This window comes from Aythya ferina, assembly GCF_964211825.1.
Source record: "Aythya ferina genome assembly, chromosome: 15".
Taxonomy (NCBI): domain Eukaryota; kingdom Metazoa; phylum Chordata; class Aves; order Anseriformes; family Anatidae; genus Aythya; species Aythya ferina.
In genome coordinates, this window is record NC_140314.1 from 11,243,222 (window position 1) to 11,265,231 (window position 22,010).

A 22,010-nucleotide genomic window follows, 5' to 3' on the forward strand; every position below is an offset into this window, starting at 1 on the left:
CTGTTCCACGCCATGCCACACCGAATGTTACAGGCAATCCCATACCAAGCTGTTCCAGGCTATCCCGTACTGCACTGTGCCAGGTTATCCCATACCGAACTGTGCTAGGTTATCCCATACTAAACTGTACAGGCTGTGCCATACCACACTGTTAGAGGCTACCCTATACCAAAGTGTTCCACATCATGCCATACTGAATTGTTCCATGCAATCCCATATCAAACTGTGCCAGGCTATCCCATACCAAATTGTTCCAGGTAATCCCATACCACACTGTGCTAGCCTATCCTATACCGAACTGTTCCACACCATGCCATACCAAACTGTTCCAGGCTATCCCATACCAAACCATTCTGGGCTGTGCCATGTCAAACTACTACAGGCAATCCCATACCCAACTGTTCCAGGCTATCCCATACTGGACTGTGCCAGGTTATCCCATTCCAAACTGTACAGGCTGTGCCATACCGAAATGTTAGAGGCTATCCCATACCAAACTGTTCCACGCCATGCCACACTGAATTGTTCCAGGTAATCCCATACCAAACTGTGCCAGGCTATCCCGTACCAAACTGTTCCACACCATGCCATACCGAACTGTTCCACACTATCCCATGCCAAACCATTCCACACTATCCCATACTGAACCGTTCCAGGCTATCCCATACCAAACCCTTCTGGGCTGTGCCAAGCTGTGCCAGGCCGCGCCAGGCAGGCAGCGGTGGCAGCGGGTGACGTCAGGCAGCAGATCGAAGGGTGCCCGGGGCTTATCAGCTCCCGCTGGCCCTGTTTGCCCAGCGGTGCCTGGGCAGAATGGCTGCGGGTCCCCCCGGGGCTGCCAGTGTGAGCGTTTGTAGAGGGGACAGCAGCACTGTGGGGCCCGGCTGGTGGCAGTGGCAGTGCCACAGCTCAGTCCCTGCTGTCGGCCCTGGGGAAGGGGCACCTGGGGCTGCAGACAGTGGGGGCCCGGTGGGTGGTAGCCGTGCCTTGGGTGGCACTGTCCCCAACGGTGCTGTGCCGTGCAAGGGGCTGGGGGGCCCGTCTCAGTGCTGAGGGACAGGGACAGTTCTGTGGGAGCAGACTGGGAGCCACCATCAGCCCCACAAACAGAGGGCACGACAGTTCTGGAGCAGGGGCTGCCTGGCCCCAAGGCCAAAGTGCATCCACAACCCCACTGGGATCATCCCAGCAAGGGCTGCAGCACGGTGCTGGGCAGCTGGGCTCTGTGTCAGGCTGCCAGCCATCCTGCGTGTATCCTCCCATGTGGGTTGTCCCATGTGTCCCCATGTATCCCACGTGGGTTGTGCTGTGTCCCCTGACCATCCTGTGTCCCCATCCAGCCACCCAGGTTCCCCAGCTGTCCTTTGTCCCCTGTCCCCTGACTGTGCTCTGCGTCCCCCCAGATGGCCACACCAGAGCAGGTCCCAGTGCCAGAACAGAGATGGCACAGCTGGGCCACAGCCACCTCAAGCTGCTCTGTTGTCACCAGCTGGTCCTCTACCATGCTCACAGCCTGCCCGGACCAACACAGCCACGCAGGAGGCATGGGGCATCCCAGCACCCTGCCTGCGGTGAGGGTGCTGCTATCCTGGGTGCTGTCCCTGCCATGGGGCTGCCCCAGCTGCTTCCCACACGCACGTCCCCATCCCTGCATCCAGCACCAACTGACAAGGGCCACCCGCCTTGGGGCACCCAGCCCCACTGCTCCACCCCAAAGTGCCTCTCCCACCAGCCACACCACTGGGGCCATGTCCTGACACCTCAAAATACTCAAAAACCCACCCTGGGACTCATAGCTGAGCTCCACAACCATCTCGGGGTCTGCAGAGGAGCACAAGGTTGGAGACAGGGGGCTGAGCAGTGCCCAGCACTGTGGGACCCCTGCAAAGGCTCCAGGCAGGAGGTTTGGCCCGTCACGGCCGCAGCGCCTGTTTGCACAGGCATGGCCCGATAAGCAGTGTGTTCTTCAGAAGATCCCTACTCCAGGAGTCAAAATAGCATGAAATTTAATTTTACGCCTATTTGACAAAGCTTGATTTCGCCTCCAATCAGCAGGGAGATAAGAGCCCTCGGTACAAGTGTGCAGGCAGTTTGGCAGCTGGGGCTGCCGATTTAATAGGTGAATCTACAGGAACAACACTTGAAAATCCCCTGGCTAGTGAACCATTAAGGTGAGCCCTGCCTTCCGTCCCCGCGTCCCTCCCCGCGCCGCTCTCCCGTTGCTGGGTGCTAAAGCAAACCCCAGCTCTGTTTACCGAGTCTACTATTACAATACAGCTACCAAATATTTGCCAGCCGTCAGCTCGCTGCTCCGCTATAAATACTTCAGGCCCAGGTGGAGGGACAGCGAGGGGGAGCGGCGCGGGAGCCTATGCATGGCCGGGCAGCAGCACCAAGGTGAGTGCCGAGCTGAGCCGAGGCAGCGGAGGAGCTGTGGCCCCGGGCGATGCCCTCCTGCACCGGGGCAGTTCTCCAGCCTCGGGTGGCACCGGGGAGGCCCCACAGAGGGGACTGGCCCCATGGAGGGGACTGGAAGCCCCACGGAGGGGACAGGGTGCAGAGGGATGCACAGGGGCAGCAGCGATGTTGTCCCAGTCTTGTCCAGGAGGCATCAGGATTTGTCCCAGAGACACTGCTGCCCCCAAAGCCTCTTGGAGCCGGGTGATGGCACTCCCAGGCATGTGGCTGAGAATGCCCCGCAGCGAGCCTGGGCTGGGGACCCCAGGGAACAGATCCATGAACACAGAGGGGTCCTCGCGCAGCTCAGCAAGACCCAGCTGTGGTCAGAGACAGCCAGGGTGGTGCGGGGAGGTTTGCCCTGCCACAGGGAATCCTGCGGGACCATTGCATGGGCAGGGGGCTCAGCACCCCAGGTGTGCACCCCATGGTGGCAGGGTGCCGTGCCCAGGGCCTCATCCAGCTCCACACACAGCCCTGGGGTGACACCCTGCTGCCTCACACCTTTTGGGGGGATGTAAACCCTGCTCTCTGGCTTGGGGGGTGTCTGTGCTTCCCCACATCCTATGGATAGCAGGGACAACCCTGCTGCCCCGCATCCCAGGGCTCGGGGGGATGTTTTCAGTTGCCCCCTGTCCCACGGATGGGGGGTACAGCCCCGCTGCCCCACCACTGCCCCACGCAGCACCCCCCTGCTGCCACCTTGGGGCCAAACGCTGCTGTGGGGCACCGGGACGGGGACACCCCGGGGTGCTGCCACCCTCACCCCACTGTCCCTGCCCCGCAGGGTGAGTCCAGGCCCCGGGCTGCCCCTGCGCCCTGACATGGCTGCAGGCGTCATCCGGCCCCTGGCCGGGCTGCGGCTGCCCTCGCCCTTCCCACACGGCCTGCTGCTGCCCGCACGCCCCGAACCCGACTTCCCCGACCTCTCTGAGGAGGAGGAAGAGGATGACGAAGAGGAGGAGGAAGAGGAGGATGAAGAGGAGGCAGCAGAGGACAGCACCAGCTGCAGGGGGCTGGAGCTGGCCGGCCCAAATGCTGCTGAGGCCACCCTGAGGCTCCTCCGGTTTTCGGAGCTCATCAGCGGTGACATCCAGCGCTACTTCGGACGGCGGGGCCAGGAGGAGCCCGCTGGGGGCCGTGGCACACCCGAGGACTGCAGCTCACCCCGGTGCACCGCCCGCGAGCCGGGCACCGCCAGCCTGCCCCAGCCCGAGGCAGTGATGGCCCGGGGGGGCTCCGGGGCCACGCAGAGGCTGGGGCCGCTGGCCGAGCTCTTTGAGTACGGCGTGCACCGGTGCCTGCCGCCCCGGGCAGCCGGGGGCAAGACGCAGCGGCTGGAGAGGAAATACGGCCACATCACCCCCATGCACAGGAGGAAGCTGCCGCCTTCCTTCTGGAAGGAGCCGGGCCCCGGCCCCGCCAGCCTCCTCCACGCCGGCACCCCCGATTTCAGCGACCTCCTGGCCAACTGGACGGTGGAGCCGGGGCCGGAGCTGCCGGGTGCTGGGCGGGAGCTGCTTCCTGAACCAGGCCGCCTGGGGCTGGATGCTGAGCCCTTTGTGGGGCTCTGAGCCCACCAGAGGGGACCCTGGCCCCGCCACGTGCCACCCAGTTAATGATCAAACCGCGGCCCCGCTGCCAGCGCTGGGGCAGCTGGAGCTGGGACGAGTGAATAAATGACTCCCGCTAGGCACGAGCGTGCACGGTGTCCTTCGCCACCCGCCGCTGCGACGGGGGCAGCCCTGCCGCTGGTGACAAAGGGCTCTGCGCCCCTCCAGGAGCAGCAGGAGGAGGGAAGCGGGATGGCTGGAGGAACCAGCAGCCCGTGTTTGCTCTGCGGGCCCAACTCCGTGGATCCCGTCCCCTTATCTCAGCTGTGCCGGGGCAAAGGGCAGCGCAGGGCCTCATAAAGCACCCGGCTGCCATCCAGGGACCCCGCTGCCTGCCCAGGGAGCAGGGACCTGCCACCACCACCCCGCTGGGTGTCAGACCCAGAGGGAGGACAGGGCGGCACCACAGCACAGCCAGCCCTTCCCTGAGGCCTCCTGGCTGCTGCCAGAGCCCAGCGCTGTTACCAAGGCCCGGCAGAGGCATCCCCGGCTTTGTGGTGGCTCTTTGTCAGGCTTGAAAAGGAAAAGCACCCAGGAAGGGGCAACCTTGAACAGCCCAGGCCTGCCAGGGACCTCTGGCTCCCAGCACTCCCCCTCATAGGGCACCCCCCAGCACCAAGCCCAGGGCCTCAGCTCCCCAGGGCTCCCCCGAGCCCAGGCAGTGGGGCCAGGGAAGGAGGGAAGCAAGAGCCAGGCAGCACCACGTAAAAGTACAAACAGGGTTTATTTCAGCACAGAAGTAGCCCGCAGTAGAAAGCCCCTAGAGGCCAGGTTCTCCCTGCCCAGCTCCCCCCCAGAACACAGTGCAGAGCACTCGCACCCCAGGGGTGCGGTGCACGGAGCAGGGCCAAGGCCAGCACATGGGGTAATGAGGGCAGGGGAAGATAAAGGAGTTGGAGCTTCGAGGGCAAGGAACCGTGAGGGCTGGAGCACTCCTCACCACCCAGGGAGCTGCAGGCTTGACTCTGTCCCTGTGGCTGGATGTGGTGGCTGGTTTCAGGGGGCAGCAGCCAAGGCCAGCAGGACCCAGGCTGCTGCAAAGGGTGCAGAAAGTGAAGGAATGAAGCTGGGGTCGCTTTCAACCCAGTATCACTGCAGGGGAGATGCAGCAGCACTGAGGAGACCGAGGGGAGGGCTGGAGGCACAGGGGAACACACTAGGGTCACGTTCCAGGACCACCACCCGAGGGAAGCCCTCCCCTTCTTATCCCCTCCAAGCCACGAGGAAGGGCCACGCCGTGCCCTCACCCCACAGGCTTAGGGGCACAGCAGTCAAGGGAGCCAAGAAAGAGCAAGAGACAGCAGCTGCTGAACCATGGGAGCCCTTTTATTGCACAGGGGGCAGGGCAGGGATCCCCTCTGGCCAAAGTAACAGACACAGGGCTCAGCCCAAGCCAGCCAGCAGCAGCATGGGGAGAGGGGACAGGGCACTGGGAGCAGGGGAGAGCCCTGCAACCTCCCATCCCTGCAGAGCCAGCCCCAGCCCCACAGGAGGTGGCCAGTCCCGGGATGCCCAGGGCAGCAGCAGGGATAGAGGGCAGGGAGACAGTACCCAGCTCAGCAGGGCACTTTGGCTCCCCAGGCACGCTGCAGCCTTCACACAACCCCCGGTGAGCTTACTCAAAGAGCTAAGAGAACCGACAGCATATTTTGATCCCTCAGGGAAGCAGAGGAAAGGGCGAGGAGGAGAGGAGCTGGCAGAGGTGGGAAGGCAGTGACACATGGGAGAGCCGGGGCAGAACAGCTGTGCCAGTGCTCCAGGCACCACGCTACCTCCAGGAGCCAGCCCAGTCCTCCCCCTGCCTCTACCAAACGAGGGTCCCAGTCTCAGAGGGGCCAGCGTGCGATCCCGCTGGGCGGCGCTGCCCCACGTCACGTCTGTGCCAGCGAGAGCTCCTCCAGCCCTTCCTTCCCCAGCCGGTACCGGGCGAGATCCTTGCGGGTGACCATGCCCACCACCTGCGGGGAGGGGACAGCATCAGGCCCCATGAGCCCGGGGACAACAGCAGCACCCCAACGAGCCCAGTCTGCCCGCACGCAGCGAGCGCCTGGTGGCCGTGGGGACTCACCTCGTTGCGATTGTCCACAACCACCAAGTGCCGCAGGCCCAGGGCCCGGAAAAGCTTGAAGACCCGTGGCAGAGACGCCTCCTGCAAGGCACATCGGGGACGAATGGGTCACAGAGGCCCCAGCTGGCTCCGGTGCCCCACTGTGGTCGGCTCCCTGACAGACTGGGGCGCAGAGGGGCCCCCAAATGTTACCTGAGGCACAGTGTAGGGCGAGGGGTTCATGAACTCGCTCAGGTCGATCATGCACTCGCGCTCGTCCTGGGAGACGTGGATCGACTGGATGGGGGGGAAGCGGGGGTAGGCGTCCCGGAAATCCTTCAGCTTCAGCCGCCGCTGCACCAGGCTCAGGTTGGCCCTCTCCACAAAAACCTTGGGGGGAGAGAGACCATCAGCGACCACCCCGAGACGCTGACTGGGGCACTGCAGCCCCACAGCGCACACCAGGGCACCAAGGCAGGGTCAGGAGGGAAGAGGAGAGGAGCATGAGGTAGGCAGGAGCAGCTTGTTTCTGATAATAGGGGTGTTTTGTGAGCCCGGTGAGGCACAGCAGGCTGCTGGGCACACCAACGTGCCCACAGGCTGCACGGCAGCCCCCAAACAGAGAACCAAGGGAGATGTCAGGGGATGTCAGGGGTGCTCTGGCAGCAGGGCTCCAAGGCAGCCCACCCAGCCCCTGCACAGCACCACCCACCTTGTGCTTCAGCAGGACGATGAGCTGGGAGCGCAGGATCAAACCCCGCAGCCCTGCCACCTGCAACAGAGCATCGGGTGTCAAACGAGGCTGGGGACAGGAGGCGGGTGTGAGGGTCCCACACCACGGACAGCCCTCGCACAGCCGACCCCAGAAACATCCCCATCCCCCCCAGCAGGCACCCAGCCCACCTGGGTGCTGTTGGGGTTGCTCTCCACCACAGGGAAGCCGTTGTGGTTGGAGGAGGTGTCACTGAGGATGTCCACAACCGTGCCCACCCGCTCGATCCTCCGCAGACAGGTGACGGGAGTGCTCATGACCTCCCTGTGGGGAAGAGTCAGGGGGAAACAATTCAGCAGCAGCATGCCCCGAACTCACCCCCCCATGCACACACCTCCCTGCTCCCCCCATAACCTGTGGGGGACGTGGAGGGGGATGTCACGCTGCTGGGGAAGGGGCTGGTGACCATCAGGCACCTGTGACCACAGCAGGTCACCGCCACCCTTCTCGACTGGGGCCAACAGCACGGTCTGAGGGCTGGTGGTGGCCCCCAGCCCACCTACCTGGCCGTGAGGGAGTGGGACGTCACCGGGGCCTCCCAGTGCAAGAAGGGCACGCTCTGCAGCTGGATGTGCATGTCATACAGCCCCTGCAAGGAGAGCCGAGCTGTCAGCAGAGGCCTGCTGAGATGCTGAGGGGGTGCAGCCAGGCAGCAGCCCCCCTCTGAGAGTCCACAGGCTCTGCAACACCCCCAGTCCTCACTTAGAGCTTCCCCAGCTCGGCAGCACCCCAAATCCTCACCCACAGCCTCTCGCCCAGTCCTGGGCTCCCAGTGAGCACAGCCAGCCCTCACCTCCACGAAGTAGTCGCCCACAATCTTCGCTGTCATCAGCACCAGCATGATGGGGAAGCCGTAGGTAACATTGCCTGTTGCCTCCATCATGATGACCGTGAGGCTCAGCGTCATCCGCACTATCCCGCCTGTAAGAAGCGCCCAAAAGGACCAGGGACTTAGGGGGGCAGGAGAGAGCACCCAAGGCCCCTCAGTCTCTGAGCAGCACCCCAGGATTCCCACACAGGCACCCTGCGAGGCAGGCAGCACATCCAACCCGCCCAGCGATGCTGCTCGCACTTGGCAGGGCTGTTAGGGAGCTGACCCAGGCTGGGGTTTTAGCAACACCACGCAGGCTTCGCTTCAGCTAGGGAAAAAGCTGGACCAGGGAAGCAAAGACCATTTCCTGCCCTGCCACCTTCACTATGACACGAGTCAGAGGTGGCCACAAGTCCCTAAGGGGGGCAACTCACCCAGCTGTGCAGCAGCTCCCATCAGGGCGTACTTCCCAGGGTCAGCCCAGATCTGAGAGAGAAAAGGCTCAGTCAGCGGCTGGCTCCAGCTCATCCACAGATAACAAGCAGTGCCCCAGCCCCAAAAACCCCTTCCCAAGGAGCAGGGAGTGCCCGAGGACTTGTGCACAGCCCAGATGTCTGCAGGGTTCCGTCGGGACTGAAGAAAGCTCAGAGACAGCTCAGGAAAACATGGAGCAAGGAGTCAATGCTCTCCACACTTCTCCCAGCCGCTGTGCCGGGCTCTCAGCCAGCTCTGCAACCATGCCTGCACATGCAGCTGGGCCAGCAGCAAGAGGAGAGCAGGGTGCCACATCCACCCCAGACCCCCTTCCCATCAAACACTCACCGAGCCCTTGGTCAGGTAGGACAGGGAGATGCCAAACAGCCTCCCCCAGGCAGCGCCGATCAGCAGGGAAGGGATGAAGACCCCCGCGGACACGGTGAGGCCATACGTCCAGCAGGCCAGGAAGAAATACATCAGGGTGAACATCCCCAGCGTCATGGGGTTGTAGGAACCTGGGGTGGGGAGAAAAGAGTCAGTGCTGGTTCCACAGCCAGGGGAGAACAGACAGCAGCAGCCCCTGAGGCTCACTGCCTGCAGACAAAGCCCCTCTTGGGTGCACCTTCCTCCAGATTTTCCCCCAGCATCCTCCCTGACAGCACAAGCCTTTCAGTCTGGCTCTCCGGGTTGTTTCTACCTCTGACAAGCACCCTGCTAGTGCCATCCAAAGCCCTCCCGTCCCACTGAGTCCAGCACACGCATTTCTCCCATCTCGTGGCCCACAATGACCCAGCCCCTTTCAGCCCTGCATTTCTCAGCTTCCTGCGAGGAAAAGTGATGATGAACTCTGCAAAGTCCCAAGGGACTGCCAGCACTGGAGGAGGAGGTCAGGAGGACGGAGGTGCTACGGTCAGTTTGGGGATCAGCTCAGCAGAGCAGGTCCTACAAACACGCTCCCTGTCCCGCAGCCCCCGTGGTGCAGGGCATGCCTTCACGCTGTCCCCCAGCACAGCGAGACACTGTCATCCCCAGGACTCAGCCTATTACAATTTTTAGGACTGATGAGCAGGCTCAGTCTAGTTTGAATCCATATTTTGCAACCTCTCTCCTTTACAGAGGTCAATGGACCAAAGGAAGGGCCCAGCGCTGCAGGGAGCAGCCCTGAGACATGGGACACCCATCCCTGTGCTAAGTACTGAGCTGCACACCCCAAACCAAGGGTCTAAAAACTCAGAGCAGCAGGCCCGGGGGGAAGAGAGCATGTCATTGTTACATGGGGTCCAAGGGAAATTGGAGCTGGGATCTGAAAGCCAAATTTAATTTCTCGAGCAAATCCAAGCTGCAGAAATCCACCTCCACAACCTACCCAGAAGGTAAAGTCATTCAGGGGCAAAAGGCCCTGCTAAGTAAGAAAACAGCCTGGGGTATTTCCAGGACAGACTCCAGAGAAGAAGCAAGGCTCAGACCTGCTCCCACGCTGCTGGGAGGTGCCAGCTTGCAGACACACACAGACAGAGCTGAGCCTTTGCCCGCCAGCTGCCCCAGGACCACAGCCCTTCGGCCACGCTGCTGGGTGCCTCTGCACACAGCAGGCACTGCTGGGCCCATTCTCCCCGAGCTCCCCCAAAAGGCTTTTGGCCAGCCTCAGCCGTGGTGCAGCAGCAGCAGGTTTTTGGATGCACCCAGGCTCACATCGCCCCTCCTGCACACCCAGCTGGCCACCAGCAGCACAGCCCCTCGCTGCCTGCTGCCCCACACAGCACTTGGCCAGATCCCATTGTGCCTTCCTGGGGCATGCTGACAGCCCCTGCCTCATCGCACAAGCAAGGAGGGAACAGATCAGCCACCAAGCACAAACCCTGCCCCACTCTGCTTGTATTTGAGGAAGCACTCGCTGGGCAGGCAGACCTGGAGGGTCGTGGAAGAGGTTGACAACGCTTTTCTCAGGTGTGTTGAAGAAGGCAGTGGCCATAGAGTTGTACTCTCCATCAGCACAGAAAAGCTAAGCAGGGGAAGGAAAAAAAACAAGTTAGAAGTGGCAGATATGGGCTGCCCTGGGGCAGCAAGGACTGCAGGGCTTTGGCTGGCTGAGGAGCCCAGGGTAGACCTGGGGACATGGGGCAACCCTGCTGAGCTGAGGGCAGGGCACTGCCATACAGGAGGAGAACGGAATGAAATCAGAGTGAGAGAGATGCTTCTCCAGGATCTCTGGCCTGGCAGCTTCACACGTTTCTGTGCAGCCCAAAGGAAAGTGCCCAAACCATGAGCAAAGGGCTCCCACAACCACGCTGCTTTCCACATGCCCACACCACCACTTCACCACTGCCACCTGGCTGGTGACAACCTGCCAGCCAGTGCCTTCACCTCTGTCCCTGCCAAGCCAGGACTCAGATGAAAAAACATCCAGCCGCTTTTATTTCCAGAGCTTTGGGTCAGGCCGGCCAGCAGAACCACCCCCTGCTTGCTGCATGGGGGCCTCCAGCTCCACCCGGAGCACAAGGCACCGACTGCAGGGGAACCAGCAAAGCCCAGCAGGATTTTGTTCCCCTGCCGAGGCTCAGGGTCTGCCCCCAGCACCTCCTACCTGCAGGGGGTAGGCCACCGTGCTCCCCTGGATGGGCTGGCAGTCTCGAGAGCAGTAAATCATGACAAACCCCACAGCCGCCGTCACCGCTGCGACCAGCATGGCCTCAATCACCTGGAGGCAGGGCCGGTGGATGTACCTGCGAAGGGAGCACATCACACGGGGTTTAGCAGCTCTCCCATTGCTCTCAGGAACACCTAACAGTTGGGTGTGTGCAGCATTGGTGCCTTTCTGGGCCCTCAGGTCACCAGAGAGAAGCACAGCAGGGGCAGAGCAAAGGCAGGATGCTGGGGGTCAAAGCCTTGGCTGCAGGAGGCAGCTGGCATCTTTGTGCCCAGCTTCCAGCTGTCACCTCTCACATTACACGTTGGGTATGAGGTTACAGCCCGGCTCTGGGTAGGCACACCACTCGCAGGGAGCACAGAAGGTGCCAGCCAACCCATTTCAGTCATCTTTGCCACCCACAGGCTCCTACCTGATCCGGAACATCGTTAACCAGTAATTCAGGGCATTGAACAGGGCTCCCAGGATCCCACCTGCAAACGCAGAAGAGGGAGGTGTCAGCACGCAGGTCGCACCCTCCCGTGGCTGCCCGAGAGGCAAGAGAAACAGCAAAGCTCAGGGAGACATCGACATCACAGCCAGTGTGACACACAGCTGCTGCCCCTGCTTGGGGGAAACCACAGGCCCTGAAACCAGAAGCACAGCACTGGCCTAGGGACAGGCCAACAGGCACCCAGGCAGCTGCAGAGCCGGGTGAGCACGCTGGGGAGTGCCTGACGTGCTCCATTTCCCCTTTCTGGAGGGGTAAGGGTGGCTGAAGCACCACAGCTTGAGAGCCCTGGGCTGCCACACACCAACCCCACCGAGTAACTGCAGGGCGCAGATGGAACTGGCTCGCCTTTGCTACAGGAGTGAGCGAGGGCTGGCCCAGGATCCAGCTCTCAGCCCCATAAACCCCACGAGCAGCCTCTGCTCTAGAGTTAAATGTATTTTCCACTCCCCCAGGAAACAGGATCCTGAAGTTTTTAGGCCCAGACAGAGAGCAGAGGGAATTATTCAGACTAATCGAATTGAAAGAGCAGAACTCTCTTACCAACCACTCCCATGAAGATGAAGATAGGAATTTCCTGGATCGTGTATCCCATTTTCTAAAAACAAGAGCTGGGTTTCAGATCTGCTGACCCTTTTGCAGTGAGTCACCATTTGCTCAGGCAGCACAGCCTGAGCCAGAGCAGCTCCCGGAGTTCCCCCAGGACATCCCCTGCACACCCCACAGCACCCGGACCCAGCGGGGGCTGCAGAAACACCTCCTGCTCACATCGATGGGCCTGGGATCCTCTGGGATCCAGCCAAACCCGAGCCTGTCTCAGTCCCCAGGCAATGTGTGAAGGCATACTGGTGTCCCCAACCCCCCCACGCTGCTCCTAACACCCCAGCAGAGCCTCACACAGAAGAGTATCCACACCGTACCTCGTTATCAAACCTGCCGAAATTGATGAGCCCGGGGCTGGAGAGATCCCAAGCATTGCCGTGGTAAACGCTCAGCACAGAGTTCAGAGTGAACGTCGAGATCATGGAGGCAAAGAACTAGGAAGAGATGCAGCCCAGAGTCACTGCTGGACACAGCCAGCCTTGCTCCCTCTGCGCTACCCCAAATAACCCCGAGCTCTCGGCTTGGGCTTGGTGCCTGCCGTGTGCTGGAGACAAGCAGCCACGCTCCCCATGGGAGCGCTGAGGGGATGGTGGAGAGGGCTCCAGACACAGCTGCAGCTGGCTCAGGCCCCTGGAGGCCCAGAGGCAGGACCCAGGAGCTGCTGCTGGGCACGGGGGGATCCCAACGTGCCAGGGGCTGCGCACAGACCCGGAGCTGGCAGCTCTGGAGTTCCTGCTTCTGCTTTCCAGCACTTACGATTCTCCACGTCAGGAACTGGTTCCAGAAGGAAGCCCCTTCCTCCAAGCTGAAGAGGACGCCCCCTGCAAGGGCAAGACAAACAAACATCTTCACAAGGGGCACGGAGCACGGACCCTTGCCTAGCAGCACCAGCTGAGGCAGCCAAACCCACCCAGCCCACAACCAAAAAGCTCCAGCGAAGGGACCAGCTAAGCCCACCAAGGCACCGACGAGGTACTGCTTGCAGCAAAACCCCTTCACTGTCCTCCCCCACCTCAGGGAGGCAATGTTCAGCATCAGACACAGATAACCAGCTCCTCTCTTCACAAGGCCTGCAGGGCAGGGCAGGACAGCTTGGAGGGAGGCCAGGCACTTTTGGGGAAGGTTTGGGGCATCACTAACTTTTGGGGAAGCTTTTGTTTTTTTCTCTTCTCAGCACTGGAGCTGGTAGAGGATGGCAGCACACCATTTTTTTTAGTTGCTCACACATCCCCACCACACCTCACCTACCCTGCAGGCTTCCAGGCAAGTGTTTAAGCCTGGAGGTAAACGCTGGGCTCTCCCAGCCCAGGCTACTGCAGTGTCCTAGGTCCCCAGAGCCACCCCCTCACAGCCAGGAGCAACCTCCTGGTATGCCGTGCGTGCAGGCGCTGCTCAGCATCAGAACCAGGACACGTACCCACAGGGGCACCAAACGCGGCCGAGACACCAGCAGCAGCTCCAGCCGAGACGAAGTCCCTCTTCTCCGTGTCTCTGCGGAAGTACTCGAAGATCTGGAATACCCAAACGAAGGCAGGTTCAGGGCTGGCCAAAGGCTCAGGAGGAGACACAGGGAACGTCACGTGTGACCTCTCGCCACCAACACAGCCCCAAGGAACTGTCCACTTTGGGCACCCCCAGGGGTGCAGGGAGGGATTCACGCAGCGCTGGCTGGAGGCCACAGCTCCCTGCCTCCCTCCAGATGCCTTCCCCGAGGCGCACAGAACTCCGGCAACCCAGAGCCAGGCTGGGGCTGGGCTCTGGCACCAGGGAGGTCTTGGCTCACCAGGGAGAGGTGCTGGTGGATCACAGACTCATAAAGGTTGGGAAAGGCCTCCGAGATCATCTGATTCAACCATCCCCGCACCACCACCATCACCCACTAAACCATGTCCCCAAGCACCACGTCCAACCTTTCCTTGAACACCCCCAGGGACAGTGACTCCACCACCTCCCTGGGCAACCTGTCCCAGTGCCTGACCACTCTAAGAAGAAATTTCCCCTGATTTCCAACCTGATTTTTTCCTAATTTCCAACCTGCGTGGACGATGCCATGCAACTAACATTACCATCCCAGTAATTTGCATAGGATTAATTTAGGACCAGCACCTTCACAGACAATTATTCCTGTGATGGTACAATGAGAAATATTAATGTGCATGTAGGATGTTTTCTGCATCTCATGGTAACACGTAGAAAAATTCGTATCAGGCCAACTTCCATATGAAAGCTGTGTAAGATTTATGTTGCTCACTTATGCTGGCAGTGCGAGGAGAGTTTTCCTCCTGCACCCAATGGGGATGGGAGCAGAGGGAACAGAGCTGTGCTCCCTCCTGCCTTTCGATGCTCACAATGGCATCTTTCAGGGGCCATCGCTTGGCAGACCCCAAGCCTCAGCAGGGAAGGAGGCAAAGGCCCTTTGCTGGAGCTCAAAGTGCAGACAGGGCTACACAACACTCATCTCCTGGCTGGGGAGGTCTGATAGGGACAGCCAGGGAACACATCCCAAGCCCCTGCAGCACAGCCCCTCAGCCCTGAGCACCAACCTTGAAGTCTCGCTTCAAAGACGTGGATCTGCCCTGGGAGATGCCAGCAGCAATCACTGCTCCGGAGTGAATCATGGGTCCTTCCTGCGGGCAGGACAGCAGGGTCAGGCAGGGGAAGGAAGAACCCGTGGAGCTGCGGGAAGCTGGGGAAGGCTGCCTGCTTCCCCTCAGATCACCACCCAGAAGGAGCTGGACACCAGCACCCAGCAACACCACGCTCTGCCTGTACCAGCTCCATCTCCAACTCTAGCCCAGGAGAATTTCCCTCTGGCAGATGCAGACCTTGCTGTTTCCCCAAAGATCCTCATTCTGAGTGGTTCCTGTCCCCACCAGCTCCCCTCCAGCAGAAGGGGCAGGCTACAAGGTCTCAAGGGGGCACCTGCACCCTGCATCCAACACCCCTGGGGACGGACACAGCCGTGTTCTTGGTGGCCCCACACATCCTGGGGCTGGCACTGCACGCCCTCTGCTGCTCCCCAGGCCGTGCCATGGCCACCTTGGCCAACAGACCAGGGAGTGAGAGTGGGAAGTCACCGCGGGGCCAGCAGCGCCAGGCTGCCCCGCAGTGGGTAACAGCACGCCCGGGAGCGCCCCGTGCACATCACCTTCCCAACGGCCAGGCCGCCGACCACCGAGAGGATGACCCCACAGACTTTGATCACCAGGGTCTGCAAAACAGAGCAGAGGGCACAGCGCATCACGAGGGGGCTCTGCTGCACCACAGGGAGCCCAGCCAGGCTCTGCCACGGCACCCGTGGGGAGCGCCCAGTGGCACGAGGGCACCACCCGCTTGGTCCAGCCCAGCGCACGCAGCGGGTGCTCATCCCACGAGCTCATCCCACGAGCTCATCCCACGAGCTCCCGCTTACCTTAAGGCGGACAACGTGCGGGATCTTCACGCCGTTGAGGTAGCATTTGATCTGGGGAATGCCGCTGCCGGCTGCCACGGGCTGCGGGGAACGGGGAAGGTGTTTGTGGCTGACATGGACAGGGCAGGGACTGGGAGCACATCGGTCACTTATCCCTGTCCCCAAAGCGCAGGGCACGCCAGCACATCCTTGGGAAGGCCCAAAGGCAAGGCCAAAGCTTGCCGACAGGCTCTGGAGGTGGGCTTGCACCCACTGCACCTTCACAGACACACAGCCCCTGAGGGACTCAAGGTCCCCCCCAACACGGCGCCGTGCTGAGAGGCCCGGTGCTGCAGGAGGCTCTCACCTGGTGGCCAGGGAGAACTTCACAGGAGCGAGGGCAAAGCAACAAGGCAGGTGCTGGTGACTCAGAGAGGCTCGCAGGGAGCCATCGCCCCCCTCCCAGCCACAGCCTGCCCCCAGAGGTCAGCAGCCAGTTTCTGGGCTGTCCTCTGGTGTCTCCGAGGCACCTGGTCAGCCTGCTCGCTGCCGACGCTCACGTACACACGGAGCAAAGAGGCTGAGCCAGGCCCGAGGCTTGCACGAACTGACAGGAGAGCAAGAGCCGAGCCTGCTTCCGAGGCAGGAGCACACCCTGCTGCCACCTCCTTTGCCCCAAGCTGCTGGGGCTGCAGACAACGGGCAGCGTGCCCTGACCGTCTGACAAGAGGAGAAACCTCACCACACCGACAGAGCTGCACTGCCAAGAGCCAGTTCAGCAGAAACGTTTGATGTTACAGAAGCACCCCCAGGCAGGCGGCCTCCAAGCCCTCACCTCTATGAAAGCAACGATGACGGAGCCCACCATCACCACGCTGGCGTTCAGGGTGGCCCAGAGCAAGAGGGAGAACGACAGGCCCCCCTTCTCCGTGAACTTGTCGATGTCTGAGGTGGTCAATCAAGGAAAGGCCAGTGCCAGCTCAGTAACGTGCCCCCCACCACAACGAGGGGTTGCCAGGGAGCTCCTTGAGCTGCAGGTCCTGCAGGCAGCACGGCCTCCTCCGTTAGCACAGCTCAGCACCACGGGCGGCAGGACCCATCCCACCCAGCCCCTGGGAGGAATTGCAGCCCTCCGCCCCCCTGACGGCCCCCAGGAGCCTCAGATCTCCGTGTGAGGATACTGTCCTTCACCACTCGGTACTTCAGCCCGGCCAGGTTCTCCACCACGATGTCGATGAAGCAGGCGACGAGGCCGGTCAGGATGCCGATCATGGCACAGATGACCCAGCGCTTGATCTCCACCGTCCGGAAGGCCTGGCGGACAGACAGACGGTGTCAGCCCCCCAGAGCATCACGGGGGGCTCCCAGCCCACCTTTCCTGATGCAGGCCGAAGCTGCAGGCTGCGGAGAGCTGCCCAGGGAGAATCGACACAGGCAGGCACAGAACTGCAGAGCCCAGCCGCAGCTGACTTGTTTCAAGCCATCCCCCAGTGTCCTCAACCCTCCAAGGGATCCCTGGACAGAAACTGCGTTTTTCCAGCTTGCCCACCTCCATCAGGCCTCTCAGCAGACTCTCCTGTTGTTTCCTGCTGCAGCACTGACTCCCAAAGCCCCCAGGACGAGGCTTTCCCTACGCAGATGCTGCAGGCATCCCTCTGCTCCGCTTCCCTCCCAGCAATGCCACCACGGCTCCTGTTAGAGCTGGAAGCCACCACGCTGGATTCCTGGGGATCTGGCCACCCTGCTCCAAGGTCTCCACAAGCTGCTTGATGCCCGTAATAAACCCACCGTGGCCCGAGATGCCTTTTAACCCCCTGCACTGAGAAGCGGGCAGCGGGTGATGGCTTCCCCGTGCCTCCTCGCAGCGGGGCTGTCAGCCCGCAGGAGCAGCGGGCAGCCACAGCACGGCGAGACTCACCGCGTGGTTAATCCTCCTCTCCTCCTCCAGGAACAGCTGGTTTTCGCTGTTGTCATAGTCCAGGCTCTAGTTCAGAAGAGGGAGATGCTGGTTAGTGCCAAAGGGGGCTTGTAACATAGACGCAGCGTGACTTTTTGCTCGGGCAGATAACAACAGGATAAGGGGCAGATGAGGGAGGAACAGGAGCCCACATACCTCGTACTTGAGCGACAGGAGCTTCTCGTTGTGGGGGATCTCGTTGGGGTACGGCCGAGGCAGCTCCGTCTCCTGCGGGACACAACGCACAGGTCGCTGGGGCCGGGCAGGGACCTGCTCGCTCCTGGGGCTGTCTGACACCGAGTGCCTGCACCACCCCGCTGCTGTGGGGCTGCTCTCACTGCCCCACAGCTCAGGAGAAGCCCGAGAGAGGCTGCCCAGGAGGCCAGGACCTGGGGTGACTCCACCAGGCAGCGCGTGGGGCAGATTTAAACCGATTCAAAGAGCCTTTTGTGCCTGGAGCCCTGGCCGCCTCCTCGGTCCCAGGCAGGACATCTGCCCAGGGGCAGCAAGGAGCAAGCAGGCAGAGATTTGGCACAGCCAGCACCGACCTGCTGTTCTAACACAGCGTCCCCGTACTCCCAGCAGAAGGCAACGTTTCACCTCGGCAGGAAACTCCTTTGGCCTAAAGCAAGGAGCTATTTCAAGCAGACCTCGGGTTTGGGGCAGAAATCAAGTTCTGCTTCACAAACACCTTCAATCACGCAGGCTTCTCCTGGCTCTGATGTAGGGCATTCACCACGGCTGCAGGAGGGCCCCCCCAGCATCACATGCCCTTTTCCTGGCCCTGAGTTACAGCCACAGCCACAGCCGGCCCAGCCTTTTCTCCAAAGCTCTGGATGAAGACGCATTTCTAAGAATTCCATAAGAAATATTTAACAGAATTCCTCCCACTCGCACTTGGTGAAGCTCAACTGAGGCAGGAGAACCTGGGGAGATTCTCCAGGTGGGTGGCTGAAACCTGAGTCTGCACAGGGTGCCTGCTGCCAGCCCCGGCCCTGGGAAGGAGCACAGCTGAGATCCCTTCCCGGTGGCTGTCACACCACAGGTCCCCTCCCTTGCTGTGTGCTGACTCAAGGCTGCTTCTCCTGCCTGCTGCCCGAGCCGGGCAGGAGCTCACATGACAAGGGAGAAATCCTCCCCACCCCACTCGGTTCTGCATTTGCCCTTGTCCTGTTCCAGAGAAAGGACAAGGAAGGAGTGAGACCGAGCCAGCCTGAGCTCGGGACACAGAAACATCTTCAGCAGCACTTGGTGCCACCAGGGGAAGGCGACCAGGGGTCTGCTGTTACTGACACTGCTGCCCCGGGAGCATCCCCTCGGGTTATTCGCAGCGGGGAGCCCAGCAGCTCGCCCTGTCTGTGCCACTCACCAGCTCACGGACGTCCTCGTTGAGATCCACATTGCTCAGCTGGCCAGTGCGCAGCAGGGAGGAAGGAGTGAACTGCAAAGAGAAGGGGAAACCGGGTCAGCTCCCAAACACACCACGACCACCGACTCAGTGAGTCCCAGCTCTCCCACCTCACGCCAACCTCCTGCCTGGCACAGCCAGAGCCCCCCGAGGGGCAGCACCCACAAAGTGCTGCTCGCAGGGGACACGGCAGGGAGGTGGCTGTCCCCCAGCACAGTCACAGGCCGGTCACTCCTCGCCTTCCAGCTTGGCGCACACAGGAGGAAGCAGCACGGCGCTCTGCAGCCGGGGCCCAGGACGGTGCCGGGAAGGAGCAGGCGCTGGCAGCGGGAAGGCAGGGGCAGGTTCTCCTTTCTCAGGCTCGTCACCAGCAGCACAATTGCATAACGCAGGAGCCCGGGGTCTGGTTTGGGCAACTCGCATCTCCTGGCCAACGCAGGCGAGGGCTGTGGCTGAGCCTGCAGCTGGGCAGCGCCACGAGGAGCCCACCAGGAGCAGGTACCACCAGCACCCCCACCACTGGGAAACACATGAGGGTGCAAGCAGCACGGCCACTAAGAACAGCCCGAAGCCCTCATCCCTCCACCAGCCCTGTCCCCAACCAGCCTTGCTGACAGTCTGGGGAATAAACGAGCCACAGCAAGCAACAGGGGGCTCCCAGCACGTCCAGCAAGCTGGCGGATCCCAGACCGAGCCCCTCCTGCTTTAATCCCCCCGATCCTGCCTGGAACGCGCAGGCCAGAGCAGCCGGGAGCCGTGCACGTCACCGCAGACGAAGAATATCCCTTTGTGTTGGCAGCCTGACCTATTTTCCCACTTCTCCCAGCTCCCCATTCCTATTTACTCCCTGGCCTGCAGTTGGGTTTTGCCCCCACTTCTCAAACTCGCCCCGTGAGCCAGGCACTCGCCAAGCTGTCACCTCCCAGGGGACACACGGGAGCAGTGGGAGCTCAGGGTCACGAGCCAGAAGCAGAAGCGAGTTGTTTCAGTGCCCAGCTGCTCTGGTGGCACAGAGGTCCCTGCCAGGACCCCACTACTCTGGGAACAGAGCAAAGACCCGGTCCCCACCCCAAATCTCCAGCAGGGTGAAAGGAGAGACTTTCCAGGGCAGCCTCCCTCTGCCTGGCTTCAAAGCACACAGGTTTGGGGATACCATTAGACCTGGACAGGAACAGGGAACCAAGCTGGGAGCCACCACTCGTGTCACGGTCCCTGCTCACGCCTGGAGGATGGGAAAAAGCTCCCTCTGTCAGCACCCACCTCCCACAGAAGGGGCAGGGAGGGATTGAGACGATCAGGGCCACAGCCAGTTATCTGTGCTCGGCCCAAAGCACCGCTCAGCACACGGCCAGCCCCACTCCTGAGCGCTCCCCGAAGGCTGGCTGCTGCTCCCGGCTGCGTGTGATGCTGGCGTGACTGCAGAGCAATTATTTCCACACAACAGCACGCGCTGTTCGTGAAGCCCAGCGGCTGCGGATGGCCCAGCAGCTCCCCTGCCCTGAGCCCCCCAAGGAAACCCCCTGCAAGAGCTGCCCCCGACGGCGGGGGACGAACGACGGCGTCACCCAGCCCTCGGCAGCCCCGTTTGGGTGCCAGAGGTAATTCCAAACTCGTTTTGAGCTGCACAGGGAGGTGACCAAAGAAGCGACCTGGTGAGGTTCCAGAGGAGATGGAGCCAGACGTTCCCCAAAGCTCTGCACCAACAGGTCATGAGGCAGCAAACCCGTTATCGGAAGGGCTGTGCTGCCCATGGGGAGCCAGCGAGGTCGCTCCCTGCAGGGCATCAGCTGGGACCCAAGCCACTGGGAGGCCCCGAGGAGGGGATGAAGGCTCACACAGCTCCACAGCCGTGCCCAGCCCCCTTTCCAGCCAGCTGGCAAGCCCCAAAACAGACAGATTCAGGCCACATCCCTGCAGCACCCCCTCTACAACCACGGGCACGTTCGTCCAGGCAAACAGCCCTTCCTAACCTCCCACCCAGCAGTCAGAACCAAAGAGCTGCGCTTCCTCCTGTCACTGAGCTCGCTTTCATTTCCATCAAAGGAACATGTGAGAAAGAGAAGAAACTGCACTGGTGCCACTTCTGCTGCACTGCCACGCCGCCAGGTGAAGCCTCCCGTGGGCTGAGCAGCTCCCACCCTCTTCCGAAGCTGCCCTGTCCTGCCCTGGCTTCCCAGCCTGGTGCCACAGAGCTGTCACACGTGGCTGCACTCCTCCTGGTGTCAGCTGGCCACGGAGAGCTGCAGGGACACGGTGACACTTCCCACATCCCACTCCTCGAGGGGGATTGCTGTGCTTGGAGCCGTTCAGAGCTCAGCGCCACTGCCAGGAGCAGCGGTGTCTGTCCTGCTGTCTGTCGGTCCCACCACGTACCCGGAGTCACAGTGAAGCACAGCAGCGGGGCCAGGTTTGGGGGCTCAGAAATTTCCCCCAAAACCCCATCCATCCTCGCCAAGCCTTATTTCGAGGAGCTCCCAGCCCACACAGCTCACCAGATTTTTACAGGTGCTGGGCAGGCCTGGGCTCTACTTGGTGCTCAGCCCAGCGCCCCAGCTCCTCCCAGCCCGCTGAGCCCCGGGCCTGCAGAGCGCAGCAGAACCCAACAGCCCCCGCGCTTCCCCTAATTACCCTAAAATCACCCTAATGAGCCCACTGCTCCGAGCTGCCCAGCAGCGGGGCAGTGCAGGATCACCCCGCCCGTGCTAACGGCTGCCGGGAAGCCCCGGGATCGCCTCCAGCGGCTGCCCGCACCCCCGGGGGCTCACACCGGGGACCCTCCCTGGCGACCCCAACCCCGGAGCGAGCCACGGCTGCCGGTAACCGGGAGGTAGGGGTGGGAGGGGGAACGGCCCAGCCTGAGCCACAGCCCCGGCACCTCGGGGCCCGGCCGCGGCTCCCCCCGGGGCTGGCAGCCCCCGCTCGGCTCCAGCCCCAGCCCCAACCCCGGGCACCGCCCGCAGAGCCCCGGGGAGCCCCCGGGAGCGCCCCCCGGCCCCACCTGCCGCGCGCCGTGCCCGGTGCCGTTGAGCAGGGGGGTGCTCTCCCCCGCGGGGCCGTCCCCGTTCCCGTCCTCGTCGTCGTCGTCGCGGGGGTCGCGGCCGGACCACGACACCTTCTTGGCGACGTTGGCCATGGGCGGCGCGGCTCCGCCGCTCCCCGGCTCCCCCGCCGGTCATGTGACCCGCGCCGCCGCCGCCGCCGTCACGTGAGCCCGGCAGCTCTCCCGCGCCCCGCTGCATCATGGGAGTTGTAGTCCTGTTCCCCCCCACACACACACACCCTGATGGCGGGGGGGGTCCCTCAAGGGGTGCGGGGCTTAGCACGGACCCGGAGCCAC

The 22,010-nt window shown here is 62.1% G+C and overlaps 2 protein-coding genes across 2 annotated transcripts; one reads left to right on the forward strand and one right to left on the reverse strand.

Moving 5' to 3' along the window:
- Positions 1-2,257: 2,257 nt before the first annotated feature.
- PERCC1 (proline and glutamate rich with coiled coil 1) lies at positions 2,258-4,135 on the forward strand. Its single transcript, XM_084536449.1, has 2 exons — positions 2,258-2,397; positions 3,245-4,135. Exons 1-2 carry the CDS (start codon positions 2,372-2,374, stop codon positions 4,029-4,031), a joined length of 813 nt encoding a protein of 270 aa, XP_084392575.1. The 5' UTR covers positions 2,258-2,371; the 3' UTR covers positions 4,032-4,135.
- Positions 4,136-4,775: 640 nt separating this feature from the next.
- Positions 4,776-21,838, reverse strand: CLCN7 (chloride voltage-gated channel 7). Its single transcript, XM_084537138.1, has 25 exons — positions 21,672-21,838; positions 18,635-18,706; positions 17,422-17,493; positions 17,227-17,292; positions 16,490-16,622; positions 16,144-16,253; positions 15,330-15,410; positions 15,066-15,128; positions 14,461-14,544; positions 13,335-13,428; positions 12,674-12,738; positions 12,235-12,351; positions 11,858-11,912; positions 11,237-11,297; positions 10,762-10,900; positions 10,086-10,179; positions 8,523-8,692; positions 8,135-8,186; positions 7,683-7,810; positions 7,393-7,478; positions 7,021-7,153; positions 6,830-6,889; positions 6,331-6,507; positions 6,139-6,219; positions 4,776-6,028 (listed from the first exon to the last, which is right to left on the reverse strand). Exons 1-25 carry the CDS (start codon positions 21,804-21,806, stop codon positions 5,942-5,944), a joined length of 2,415 nt encoding a protein of 804 aa, XP_084393264.1. The 5' UTR covers positions 21,807-21,838; the 3' UTR covers positions 4,776-5,941.
- Between the last annotated feature and the right edge of the window lie 172 nt (positions 21,839-22,010).